Below are 14,184 nucleotides of genomic sequence, written 5' to 3' on the forward strand. Positions count from 1 at the left end.
TAACCACTTCGACTTGTTCTACAGAGAAGGGTTGTGGAATCTGAAAGACTGGGCTGCAGGAGTGTGTTTCAACTGTGACTATGTGAGAAAGAACTAATAGTGAGTGTGAATTATAGTTCTACTTCAATCTTTCATAGTAAGGGGAAAACATATTGATCGACCTTTGTATTTGTCGAATACAAAAGTCAGGTCGCTCTACTGGATATTCTAACCATGATCTGCTTGCGTGGTACTTAGTGTACATGAAATCAATTAATAACGGACTGCTGGTCAAGACAAAATAAGAACCATACTTTGGAGGGAAATTTTCCTCCCCTATAACGCGACGCACAGTGAGAGATTTCATCGATCTAAGGGAACTTTATTCAATTTTGCGACCATGCAATATAGCAAAGAATACCTGCGATATATGTAGCTAAATATACTGTTGATATGAAATTGCCACGAATTCGGGCGATGGTCGCGTGCAAAAGTTGCAAATATGGCCTGAAAGGAGGCAACGAAGTGCACGCGCGCAGAGCTTGCTACAGATGTGCTTTGTACTAGCAGTTAATTTTACTTGTGTCCTGCTATGCTTACACAGGGTGATCAGTGCAGTGCTGGAATAGTATTGAGGATGTCCGAAGGGAAGATCGAACACTTGAACTTTGCATTGTATTTTAGGGTTCCTGGAGAATAGCGTGGGAAAAGAGTGTGTGTGAACGTGTGGGAAAAATGTATGTGAATTACAGACAAGGTTTCAAGAAGGTGTTCTGTGGTGTTCAGTCTGCGGATTAAGTTCCCCTGAAAGCTTATTGAGGTTAGAAGTTAAAACAATCGAGAAACCTTGCACAAGGTTGCGCAAGACGTGGTGTGAAAATAGCCCCCGTGTTTACATGGCGTGCTATATTAGATGTGGGAACACCATGCGTCAACAAAGCTTTTGGAACGTTTAACAAATTACATAATGGAAGAAACCGGAGTAGTAGGACTGACCACTAGTTCGCGAGCAAGAATAAGAACATGTATTTATGATATACGTACTAGTTAAATGGAATAAAACCAATCGGCACCAGGGGAGGCTTCTTGAAGACAATGCAACGTGGTTGGAAAATGAAGTGGATCTCAACATAGAGCCTGTTCTGCCAACGGATACTTCTGTTGAAAATAAACGCGATAAACCGAAAATGTACCTCAAAAGTGCAAATTAGAAAAGTTAAAGAACTTATAGAATCAATAAGCAACGAGGAACTGTCGAAGGCAACAATTAAAACTACGGAAGGCAGAAAAACTCGACTCGGCAGCTATCGCCAAGGAGCTTTGTCGTTCTATCCCCATACGGGGTGCGAAAATCAAGAAATCTCGAAGCGCTGCATTTCCAGTTCCGGCGAAATCATCAAAGGATGAAGCTTTGGCGTTGCTAGTTGATGCGAATCTTTCTAAAAACCAGTATAATGTCGTGCGTGATCAGTCAAAATAAGCAGGCTGTAAAATGTATCCAACCTATCATAAGGTTAGAGATGCTAAGCAACATTGTTATCCAGATGAAATAAAAATCACAGAAACATCCGTTACATACCGGTGCAATCGCTTCTTGATGATTCCATAAGAAGACTTAGTAAAACACAAGAAGTGTTTCGAACTTTGTCCGATGTTCGCAACATTAACATTGTTGTTATAAGTGGGACTGTGATGGTATGCAACAAAGTATGTATCGTCAACCTTTTTAGATGAGCATTCAGCTGACCAGAGTTTGTTTGGTGTACCTATGATCCCTATTCAACTGTACAGTGTTACTAACAATCGTAATTGTGTCATTTGGCAAAATCCCACTCCATCCTCTACCAGATATTATCGTCCCATAAGTTTTGTGTTTGCTAAAGAAACGGTTGAAATTGTACAAAATTAAGTCCAGAAAGTAGAAGACCAAATCGAGAAACTCACTCTGATCATATAACTGTATGTGACAAGGAATTTATCGTTCGACCTAAGATGATTTTTTTGTATGCTTGATGGAAAAGTGTGTAATTCTGTGTCCTCGTGCGCGTCTACGCAGATGTGTTACTTATGTGGAGGAAAACCGAGAGAGATGAATAATCTTGGTATTCTTTCTCATAAAACTATTTGACTTTTGGACTCTCTCCGCTTTATTCATCGATACGTTTTATGGAATGTATTCTCCACATTGCCTATCACCTAGATATTAAAGCTTGGCATGTACGAGGCAAAGAGAATCGTATGAAAATGGAATAAAAAAGAAACGTGTCCTCAGCAAAATTTCGTAGTGAGCTCGGACTATTGATAGATATGCTGAAATAACAAGCAGGAAACACCAATGATTGCAATACAGCCCGCAGGTTTTTTCGTAATGCTGAAAAATCGTCCGAAATAACTGGAGTAAATGTCGACTTAATTAAGCGATTTTACATTATTTTAGAATACTTAAATTGTGTTTTTCCGACTGATACAAACAAATCTGGTAAATACACGCGTTACACTTTGGAACTGTATTTGTGAGAGTATGTTACATGAGTTGAACCAAGCTTAGGCTCAGAGGCGAGTGTGTTAAAAATCCACGGCTACTACAAAATTCACGTGATGCGTATTTCCTGAAACGGATTGTCACATGCGACGAAAAGTGGATGTTTTCCCGAAATCCTAATGTGCAAAAGCAATTGTATAACAAGAGCCAACTTCCAGAATCGATCATCATACAGAGCTGTTTCGAGCATAAAGTCATGCTCTTTGTATAATGGAACTTCGATGGGGTAATTCGATTCGAGTTTGTTTCTAACACTCAACAATGCCGATATTTATTCCGAACAGTAGGAGTAGATGTATCCATGGTGCAAAAATTTCCTGCATTGATGAACCGAAAGCGCGCCCTGCTGCAACAGGAGAACGCAAACCCACACTTGGCTCGAGAATCAGAATAAAAAAATTCAGAAACTTGATGGCATGGAATTGGTGCCACGGCTGGCATATAATCTTGACCTTGCCCCTTCGAACTACTACCTGTTTTGGTCCTTGATTGAGTACCTGAAGTCACGGTGCTGCACCAACCAACAGAAGATGGAAACAGAAGTGACTGACATGGTATCAACGTGGAATGGAGTAACTAGAAGAAAGGTGACTGCAAGCAGTCCAACATAAGAGGCTATACTTTGAATGTTGTTACTTGCTTTCATTATACTGTAATAAAAACGGGCATGTTGTGTACCAGAATGTTAAAAGACTTATGACTAACCTTTGTATTTTCCGAATCTTAGTTCTGCTTTGCATATCCTGCCACTTGTTTTATATCCGTAGGCTAATAGAGTCTGAGCTACGAACATTTAAAAGTAACTCTATGAAATCTACATTTTTCTAAAAATCAGTACCTTACCAATGGCCTTATAGACGAGACAAATTAGCTTTATCAGTAGAACTAATTCGAAACAAGCTTTTTTTTTTTTCAGATCAGGTTTAGAAACAATACTGAAAAACTCAATTGATGGCGACGGTAGGAACGGCCGCCATTTTGAAAAATCCATTTTCGGTTTGAGGTTTTTCAATAATTTTCAGTTTTAGCGAAAACTATGAAATCAAGAAAAATGTAAGATCTGTTAATGGGACACACTAGTAATGGAAGAGGGCACAACTTGTGGGTACATGGGGATCTTAAATACAAGTTCGAAGTTCGAATTGGAAAAGGAGTATGCCGCATATCAAGTAACAATGTCGTTAGCTCAGGAATCCGAAGGTGTAATTTCATGTATTGTATAGTTTGCACGTTATGGACACTGAAAATTTTAAAAGTCAAATTGTTACTAATAGAATCTCCTATTGTTGCAGGTGACCTAAGATCCTATGACAAAGAGACAGAAAATAGAAATCATTCTAATATCTGAGGAACGCAGTTTCAGAGATTTGTAGAGGAGTGCAACAAACGGCACTGAAATAGGCATTCAGTATGACACAGCACGGTCACGTGCGTTATCGCTAAATTTCAAGAAACTAGCACTGTGGAAGATAGGGCACGTAGTCGATGTTAGAGACTGCTACAAATGAGGCAGCATCAACGATCATTCTAGTTTACGTCCATTTGTGAAGAGTTTTAAACCCATTATTTGTCGTCTTTCACTGGAAACTGGTATCAGCCAGTCCTCTATTATCCGAATATTGCATATCATAAGCTGAACATGCAACATTAACTAAATGAGGATGACCTGGATTGACAGGTAGTTTTCCACGTGGGTTACGAGTGAACACAAATAGAATCCCTCGTTTATACACAACATACTGTTCAGCGATGAGGCCTATTTCTGTTGAATAGAGCAGTCAATTGGCATAATTATCGGTACTGGTGTGACAATAATTCAAGCTGGATGATCCGATAAGAAACATAGTCCTGCAAAGTAGTGATGTGGTGTGGGATATGCGATACCTTTATCATTGGTCCATGTTTCATCGAAACTACGTTAAAGGCGCAACAATACCTGGCGCTCCTGCAGGAACATGTGTCTCTTTTTCTTCTGAACTCAGACGGCAACTTTCCTTCTTATTTTCAACACGAAAAGCCTCTCCCCACTGTGGTGTTGGTGTGCAACAATGACTCTATGCACAACTCCCAGGGAAGTGGATCGGTCGCCATAGTCCCTTGAAATTGCCGCTTAGATTAGCTGATGTCTTATACTCCTTGATTTGTATCCGTGAGGCCATTTGAAGCAGATGGCGTATGATGAGAAACCCAGTGATATAAGATACCTACAGAACCGCATTCAGCAAGCGTGTAAGCACATTTCATAGGACATCTCGTGCGTGTGAAGTCAAACTTGATACAGCGACTATGAAAATGCATGAGGTGGGATGGCCACTCATAGAACATGCACTGTAGGGTGTCATTGGTAGGTGGTTGTGAAGTTTTCAGCATTCAAATGCAGTTTTCAGATGTGCAAACCATGCAAAATATAAAGAAAACAATTACATCTTTGAATTTCTGAGCTCACATCAGTGTTGCTTGATATGCGGCATCTCCCATTTCGATTTGAAATTTCGAACTTGCAGTTAGGAAGACCACCTCTTATGTGACGGCTGCTGTTAAAACCTTTTGATACCAAAGCTTAGAAAAACAAGAGTGGGCTATCTACTTTCATGAAGCAACGGTTAAATTGTGTCGCCAAATACAACTTTGAAGTTAGTTTCAAGAAGAATCCGAATGTTGTCGTCTCTAGAACATCTACAAAGTTTGCTGTACTTTCTGTGGAAGTGAAAGGAAGCTTTAGCATCTATGTACAAAGAAATTTTACCTCTAAAGAGAACGCACTTGTATTTAACAACTTAGAGGTGCATAATATTGTTAAGTTCAACAGTCTTATGATTTCCTTTTAATATAGATATGTAGTTTATATAAGTTATTTTGAGTTAGATAAAAGAGTATTTGGTAAAACAGTTTATAGAAATAGCATCTCTGTTGTTCTCTTTTCTGTTTGTTTTCTTTTGCATGTTTTCTCGTTCTTTTTTCGTATGTGCTCATCCAAAAAAATATTATCCTTGCGTATAATATTCTTTTAGCATCTAAATTGTGTCATCTCTTTCCTAGTCATTTCCAACCCATCAACATCTACTTAGAGTATTTGATTAGATGGAAGTATGGCTGGGCAATGTGTTACAGCTTGAAAAATGGTGATGACAGAAATAAAATGGGATTGCTTTGGTTCCAGTCATCAGGTTCAAGCCACCAGCATCCGAAAATCTCGTGAAACAATTAGTATGTATAAGAAGCATTCAAAAAGAAACGACCCAAAGGCTGTAATGTGCACACCTGTGATAGAACGGTAATATTGTTGTGTGTGTAAACAAATAGGCTTTCCGACAAGAGCGCGGAAGTTCACAACCCGCCGCTAGAGGGTCACGTGTGCAAGCCATGTGACTTCTAAAGCCAGCAAAAGCAGACGCCAATCGTCCAGCGCGGTCAGTCGTGTTGTGAGCAGCGCAACAGTGAAAAGGAGGCGTCAAAGGAAGAGCAAAGAGGTGTTGTTCGTTTTCTGACGACGGAAGAAATAGAAGGAACGTACCATCGAAGAATGTCCCAAGTGTACGGTAAACACTGCATGTCCCTTGTAAGGATCAAGGAGTGGCCAAGTGCTTCAGGAAAGGACGGGTGTCGTTAGCCGATGATGCACAGCCCGGGCCACCGCACCACATTACCGATGACTCAGGACCGCAGAGTTACAGTGAAAGCCGTAGCCGCCGAGGTCAACTTGAGCGTCGGAAGTGTGCACACCATCATGACGGAAAGACTGAACTGGCGCAAAGTGTCAGTCTTCAACCACAAAATGAAGCATGTCGAATGGCGCACTGTCTTGATCATCTGCAGCGCTATGCCAGGGAAGGGAATGAGCTCCTAGCACGAGTGGTGGCTGGAGATGAGTCTTGGTGTCATCACTTCGAACCAAAATCGAAACAGCATCTCCATTGGAAGCATCCAGGGTCACCACCACTAAAAAATCCAAGGCCATCCACACAAGTGCAGGAAAGGTTATGCTGACGTTCTTTGACCAAGACGGCCTCCTTCTGATAGACATGCTGTAGCACGGGACAAACAGTGAATGCCCAGCGTTTCGCGCAAACATTTACCAACCTTCGTCAAGGGTTCAAATCGAAACGACAAGGCAAGCTCACCCGTGGGTTCATTTTGCTCCATGACAATGTCCGACCATATAGAGCCAACACAGTCAGGGCAGTAGTGCAGAATTCAAGCTGGAGGTTCTTGGTCACCCTCCATACAGTCCAGACTTCTCTTCCTGCAATTACGCTTTTTTGGTTCCCTTAAAAAGGCTCTGAGGGGCAAACGATTCACCTCGGACGACGATGTCCAGCAGTATGTTCGGAACCGGTTTTGCAACGCAGCCCAGGGAATTCTACAAGACAGCCATTCACCGCCTTGTGTCGCAGTAGTACAAGTGCCTCAAAAGCCAGGGGCAATACTTCTAACATACAGGTAAGAGTTTCTATTCCTCGCCTCCGGTTCGTTTCTTTTTGAACGCTCCTTATGAATATCAAAAGGTTGCTATTTAAGGTGCAGTTGTTTAAAAACTGGCTTAAAATGTTATATTGCATGTTTCCACTGTATAAGATTAGGATTCCAAAATATGATGCTTTCTGCGTCAATTGAAGGAGTTAACATGTTAGATGAAGTTGAAGACATCTACTCTGTGAAGGAGAAGAAAATATGACGGAATCAGAGGCGATAAAGACAAGTCCTTTGACGAGGATTGTTTTGAACCCTTAACAAGGACAATGACTGAAAAAGAATTAACACCAGAAATAGAGAGGAAACGGCCAGTACATTTAGGTGAAGATGTTAAGATAAATCAATTCGAGAAATCAGCTGCAAAGGAGTACTTTGAATTGAAGACTGGGAATATGAATGTCTATTTCAGTTCGGTCCTGATAAACCTAGATCATCACAAGTTACTAGGGCATTGTTTTGAAACGAGTATCAGTACATTCAAGTTAATTATCAGACTTAATATAGCATTACGTATACTGTATTTAAAAAAATGTTCCTTATGGCTGGGTAAATCGTCTCTCATACCCTATCCCAGCAAGTCAACCTCAGCCTACCCGTTATCCGCAAGTCTGTATTAAGGTACATGTAAAGGCTGTATTGTTGCCAACAGAGGTAGCACGTATCCTGTATCTTTCCAATAAATTTTGCAGGGTACGACAATATTTACAATAATTGAATTAATTTGAATACAGTAATATTTCAACTTTGCCCAAATTAAATTGAATCAATAATTCCAGAATAATCCGTGCACTTTTTGATTAATTTGTTTTATTTATTATACCAATAATTGAACTGTTAGCGATGGAAAGAAACAAAATATCACAAAAGTGCACGGATTATTCTTTCATTATTGAACCCATTTATTTTCTGGACCGACTTGAAATATTTCATCTCTTAAAGTTGATTCAATTATTGTAAATATTGTCACAGTCTATAACATACATTGAAAGACAGGACAAACGTGCTACTATCTGCTGGTGATAGTAGACGTGAACCTTTACACTCAGCTAAACGTGGCAGGGGCTGTTATCGCAGATTAGGTTTTGCGGCCATATTCGAGCTACTTATTAATTCAGTTTGGTTTTATTTGGTGATGACGAAAATGTAAATAAAAAATGATACCAAACGTGATTGCATAAAGGTTAATAACGTGCAATGGTTAATATATTTACAAATACTGGCTTTTAGAAAACTTGTGGCAGAAGGAAGAGATTTGATTCAGGATGTTGAATTTGTGTTCACTGAACTTTAAATTTAACGCACTACAAAGAAAGTCTCGCATGGTTTCCGCACCAACATTAAAAACTGTTGAAAAACCGGTTTTTTTTTTTGTTTTTTTTTTAACTGGCGGCCGTTCAGTATTCTGTCTAAGCCAAATCTGAACACGTGTACAAAAAATCAGCTTCTTCCGAATTAATTCTGCTGAACGCCTATTTGTCAACCTAACTTGCCTGGCCCATTACCTTGCAGAATGAGCTTGGTAACCATAAGCTCACAACCATGCATCGAGACTCGATTTTGGTATATTATGATGGCCAGTTACTCACTGTCTGTTAAGCATAGAGTTTAAGAAAGAAAGAAAAAAAAATTCATAAATCTTTTCACTTGTATCTGCGAGACGCCATTTGGCCGAATAAATTCCGTAAGTTGACAACAAATAGCTGGTTAGTAGGGGTTTTTAAAAATAAAGCTCCAAAAACACAAAAGAATGGGCATTGGTTGTATTTGAGTTCAGCGTCCGTTTCAGCAACGATTCTGTATGAGATGTGGACCTATAGCTTAACGTGAGATCCGAACCAGATGAGCCCCACCAAGAATCAAAGCAGGTCTCCAGCGCGATAGGCGCGTACGCTAATCATATAGCCACGAGAGACAGCAGAAGAATTGTCGTGGTGGTAAGTCACTTGACAAAACAACCACGTATGAAGCGGAAAAATGGAATTTGTGTCCTCGCCACACTAACATTCAGATGTTTTTGTATTATTCCATCGTTGTTTTGTACTTATAGGTGTTTAATCTGATTTTCACGAAGTTTTGTACCTCTTGTAAACAATGCAGACTGCAGTGCAGAAATGTTGCAACTAATTAAACAAAAAAATATTACATGTAATTTTGTGCTAAGAAATGAATAACGGAAGGGGGGAAAACAATGAGATTAAAAATGAAATTGCATGGGCTTGTGATAGGAGAATCAGGAACCATTTTCTCTCGTTTGCAGTGGCGTACGCACTGCTCTCCTGAATCTTTGAAATACTATGTAAACGCAGACACGCACCAGAAGGAAGAAGGGCAGAACGTTGAATTTCTTCTACCAGTGTAAATTACAACTAAAACTTACTATCTCCACTCCTAACGTTTCTTCTAGCTGAGAATCTACCTAAAATGTTTGGATTCAGAGCCACTGTTACAAGATGACTTAGTGGCTCTACTAGCAGATCTATGGTTGGATGGACGGATTAAAGTTTATCGTCCCCTTCAACAACAAGGTTGGACCTACAGCCGAACGAGCGATCCGAACTACATAAATTTGCTCCGGAAATCGAACGCGGGTCTCCCGCCCGATGACGAGTACGCGGATCACATAGCCACAAAGGAGTTAATTATCAGATCTAGAAACATGTGCAGTTGTACTCACGACTTCTATTCAAAATTGACATTTTTGTGTCTTTTTCCTTTCTTTTTTCTTTTCTTTCTTTCTTTCTTTTCTTTTTTTTTTTTTTTTAATACCTAAAGTGAGATGTCTTCAAAGAAGTTCATCTAGTTTATATTTTGATGTGCCAAATTGAATTGTTTCTTTCTTATGTATGTGTGTGTCTTCTTGTCTTAATTCGTATAGGTTAATGACGTGTTTTGAGCATGGGCGGATTTAGGGCTTTGGGGTGGGGTGGGGCTGTGGGGTGGATCTTTTGGAGGTTTGGAATACCCCTCAATCGAGTGTGGGATCTGAGAGTTTTCCCGCAGGAAATTGTTAATATAAAAACTCGGTTTTTGAATATTTTCGTGTATAATTCTCTATAATACAACATAAAGGGATATTTTTATTATTTTTTCAGAAAGTTGCAGGCGAGGGATCAAAGTCTCTCCACGCCCCCCTTCCCGTAACTGAAGAGAAGTTCCTCGTATGTAAATGGAAATGCAAACTTTTAGGCAACATACTCTCACTGTATTTCAACATTTAGATATCTGGTATGTCGAGTCAAAATTGTAATAAAACATACCGCCTCTGGTTTTTTTCCACTTCGAACACTGCTCGTGACTTATCCTTTCATTTGATATCTAACAGAAAAGTTACGCCATAAACTAATATCAGTCATGAGAGTATGAAGACTCTATCGACATCTTATTCAACAAATTCCAAGAAACTTTTTAGATTCTACATAGGAATAAAGACACATTATTTAACATGCATATAGTACCTTCTCTTAAATTTACTGCAGCCAGAAAAAAATAAGACTCAAAGGCTATGAACATTCCTAACCAATATTATAAAATTCTTAAAGTTGAAGATTCCTTTGTACATTATTTCATTTCTGGCACCGAATATTCGGTTTTTGCATCTTTTAAATGGTCATTTATTCTGATCGCATTTTCAAAAGGCGATATACAAATTATAACTGAAAAAATTAGCCTCATATAACTTCGTAATGAATCACTAAAACAGGTTTTATCCTCTTTATCTTCTCTCTATCCCCCTCACTCTCTCTTTCTTTCTTTTTTTTTTTTTTTTTTTTTTTTTTTTTTTTAATTGACTATTTCCTCATCTCTAATGAAAGGTCAAACAAAGATCTGAAATACTATAAGGAATTTATTGTCTTCAATAAGAACAGCGAGTACACTTGATTTCTCTTTTTCATTTTCTTATCCCATTTTCATGAAATGACACAACTGTTTGACAACCATTCTTTGTGAAAAACTGAAAAATAACTATGAGTTAGCATCATTAAAAATGAGACTAATAACAGTTTATTCTTCCATGAGCAAATAGTACACAACAAATGCAATGTATTATGGTAATTAATGTATTGTTAAGGCACAGTAAGAACATTATATGTATGTATCTATATGGGATCGAAATCTTGAACCAAAATCGAATTAGTAAGAGAAAACTGTTACAACAAATGACAAAACACGCGAAGTGCGCGCCACAATGTAAAGATGCGCCCAAGGAAGCCAGCAAGTTACCTGCTGCTCCGAGTTATTCTGTTAAACATAAACAAGGCAAACCTGTAAGTGCAGAAGAAAAGCAAATATCAAGATATCAACGTTGTTCAATTCACTTGAAGAAAATTAAGACCTATAATAGCTAATTTTCGTGTTCTCATAGAATATTTATTTACTTACTTTGTAGTACTGAAGTTACTATTTGTACATTCGCATGCTATGCAATGTAAGGATACATATCAATAAATTGAACTTAAGGGGGAAGAGTACTATCTGTTTTTCATGGATATGCGTAATGATTTAGGTAATAGATGAAAAAGAAGTAATCTCCCATAATGATAAATATGCTTGCTGTTACATACCAGCGCCATATCTTTATCGTTCAGTTGATAATTTAACATAACTCATTGTAATTTCATCTATAATTACAGTTTGGAGAAAAATAACAATGTTCAGTTGCTCTTAAAGGAGGGGGGGATTATATACTATTGGGTATTTTGCCCTATATCACGGCAATGGTGTGAGAGTGAGACGAGTAATGCACATCACAGTAGCAGAAATACATGCACGTGCTGCAGCAGAAATATTGCGGGAAACAGACGAAATAATTTCCTCTTCACCAATCAACAACATGCGCGCAGTGATACAACATCAAGTTACGCGGTTTGTTTTTGAAGGGTGCAAAGGACTGTGAAAAACGCTTTAGTTCATATGAAACGAATAAAATAATTATATTTGCACGTTGTTGAATTTTATGAAATATTCGCATAACTGACCAAATTTTATAAGACAACATTCGTTTTTCTGTTTAATGTAATCGACAATTGTAATTATGGTATAACATCAGCATTAAAATCCTCTGTATGTGTTGTCTTTTACAGGGATTTTGTATTGAACTATAGCATGTAAATAGGAATAATTATGATTATTGAAGGCAAAGATATATCTAATTTTAAAACGAAGATTTAAAGTAGTAATTTTTTAAAACTATTGCCACATATGATAATTATACATGCATACTTTTTTCTTTATTTATTTCTAGATTTGGAAAATTGCGAAAGATATGTTCGTGGAAGATTCTTGAATCACTTTCGGCACTTTCAAGACGAAGCGTGCTTACAAAATCTCGAGAATGTGTGCCAGCTTCTTGGACAGTTTGCTGACCTTAATGTCATATGTGATTACCTTCTAGATATGTTCCATGGAAGCACATCCTATAGAAAGGAAGTTACGTGGCTGTTGAATAATATATTGCGGAATGGTAATTGTCTTATCGTTACTTCCATAGCACTTCTATATAATTCTTAATTCAAGGCATTAGAAGAAGCTATAATGGTTCTATATAGAGCATTTAAATCAGGAACTCCATGTCTTAATCAGAAGTGGCTTTCCAATTTCTAACACTTAATTGCATTATTTTTATTAGTTGTAATGATCTTGCACAATGGCTGACAAATCTTTTCTCTATAAAAAGGTAAATCATATATATGAGTAAATGAAAAATAAAGACAGGACACAACTTAAAAGACAGTTTCTTTCTTTTTTTAATTTGTAAATGTATTACTTCAGCGAATACAAATCATAAAAGAATAAAGAATTTATTAAAGTTATAAATAAGCTCTTGAAGGACAATCTTATCAATAAACTCAAAAGGTTTATCATCAAATTGATATCAATTTCTTGCTCTTCTATATCCGTAGTGAAGTTAAGCAAACATGTTAAACGTCAAAAAAATTTCGCTGACTGCTGTCAAGCTCGTCAAGACGTATATAAGACTACGTATATAGAATATATGGGGATGAATTACTAAATATGAAATTTAATATAGAGACATGCATAGGTGGCACTGCTATAGGGACATAGATAGAGCTTACATACTAGATTAATTAGTGCCATAAAGACACACATTATTAATGAATCCAGTGCAGTATTGGTAATTCTATAGCTTTCCTACAAAATGAAACATTTAACACAGATGTTCAATTAAGAAAACGTGTGTTTTATGTAATGTAGTGAATTGAGTATGCAGGGAACATATTTATTTTACTGACTTGCGTTATAGATGTTGGTGGCTTTCTTCTGTTGAACCTGACAACAGTTCATCTTTATATGTAGATGAATTCGAATTGATGTGAAGTTCACTGAAATTACTAGTTTCTAGTAGAACTTTGAGACTGGACAAAAGGTGGTTAGAAGTGTTACTTCTCATAAGAAAGATTGAGTTCAAATTTAGCGTTGTGGGCTCCGCAGTTTATCTATGAAAGGTAGAAGCATTGGTCCACTAGCAACTGGTAGAGATACTAGAGATCGATTCATTGAGAGTAGAAAATCCTCAGTTTATGTATCACGGAAGAGATAGTACTGAAAACGTGGAAAAGTACTACCTGTGGTGTCTCACATTCAAAATTTCGACGTTTGCAGACAATTGTGAGTTTGAGAGAAATACGTTCGTAAGTGTTATGTAAGAAGAATTCGTAATAGTTTCTTACAAATTAATGCATACACAGTATTACATGATATAAACTTATACAGTGGCAAAACAACATATTTCACAATTGTAGACACAATGCCATTCTTTTTCGGCTTGTCTGCAAGAGTTGACAAATGGATAGAAGAAATGAAACAAACCAAATCCAAGTGAGAGATATAAATAGAAAATAATTTGATTAATAATGTCAAAATTATAGATTATTGATTTCCATCTTCAGTATATAAGATGGTGTAGCGCTACACAGTATGCATATCTTAAATCTTACTCGTCCTGTTGGTCTAGTGACTAGTGCATCTACTTTTGGTACACGTGGTTCCGGGTTCGATTTCAGTAGGACAGCATTTAAAAATTTGAACGCACTAGAATAATTCGGATACCGCCTTAAACTATAGATCCGCATTTTATATAGCCTCGGCGCTACAAGGACGTGAAACTTCAATAAATAATATCATCTTCTTCAATCTTGGTACTTCATCTGCTGTGGTTGTCAACAGCAGTA

General features: G+C 37.8%; 1 protein-coding gene across 2 annotated transcripts in view; it reads left to right on the top strand.

The window, feature by feature from the left end:
- Tti1 (Telo2 interacting protein 1) overlaps positions 1–14,184 on the top strand; it is a 116,385-nt gene that overhangs the window by 72,637 nt on the left and 29,564 nt on the right. For both annotated transcript variants that reach the window (XM_081759617.1, XM_081759615.1), the window contains one exon: positions 12,237–12,455. In XM_081759617.1, the coding sequence (XP_081615743.1) occupies positions 12,237–12,455 (219 nt within the window). The remainder of the gene's footprint in view (positions 1–12,236; positions 12,456–14,184) is intronic.

The sequence above is a fragment of the Thermobia domestica genome, chromosome 5 (assembly GCF_964235325.1).
Source record: "Thermobia domestica chromosome 5, izTheDome1.hap1.1, whole genome shotgun sequence".
NCBI lineage: Eukaryota > Metazoa > Arthropoda > Insecta > Zygentoma > Lepismatidae > Thermobia > Thermobia domestica.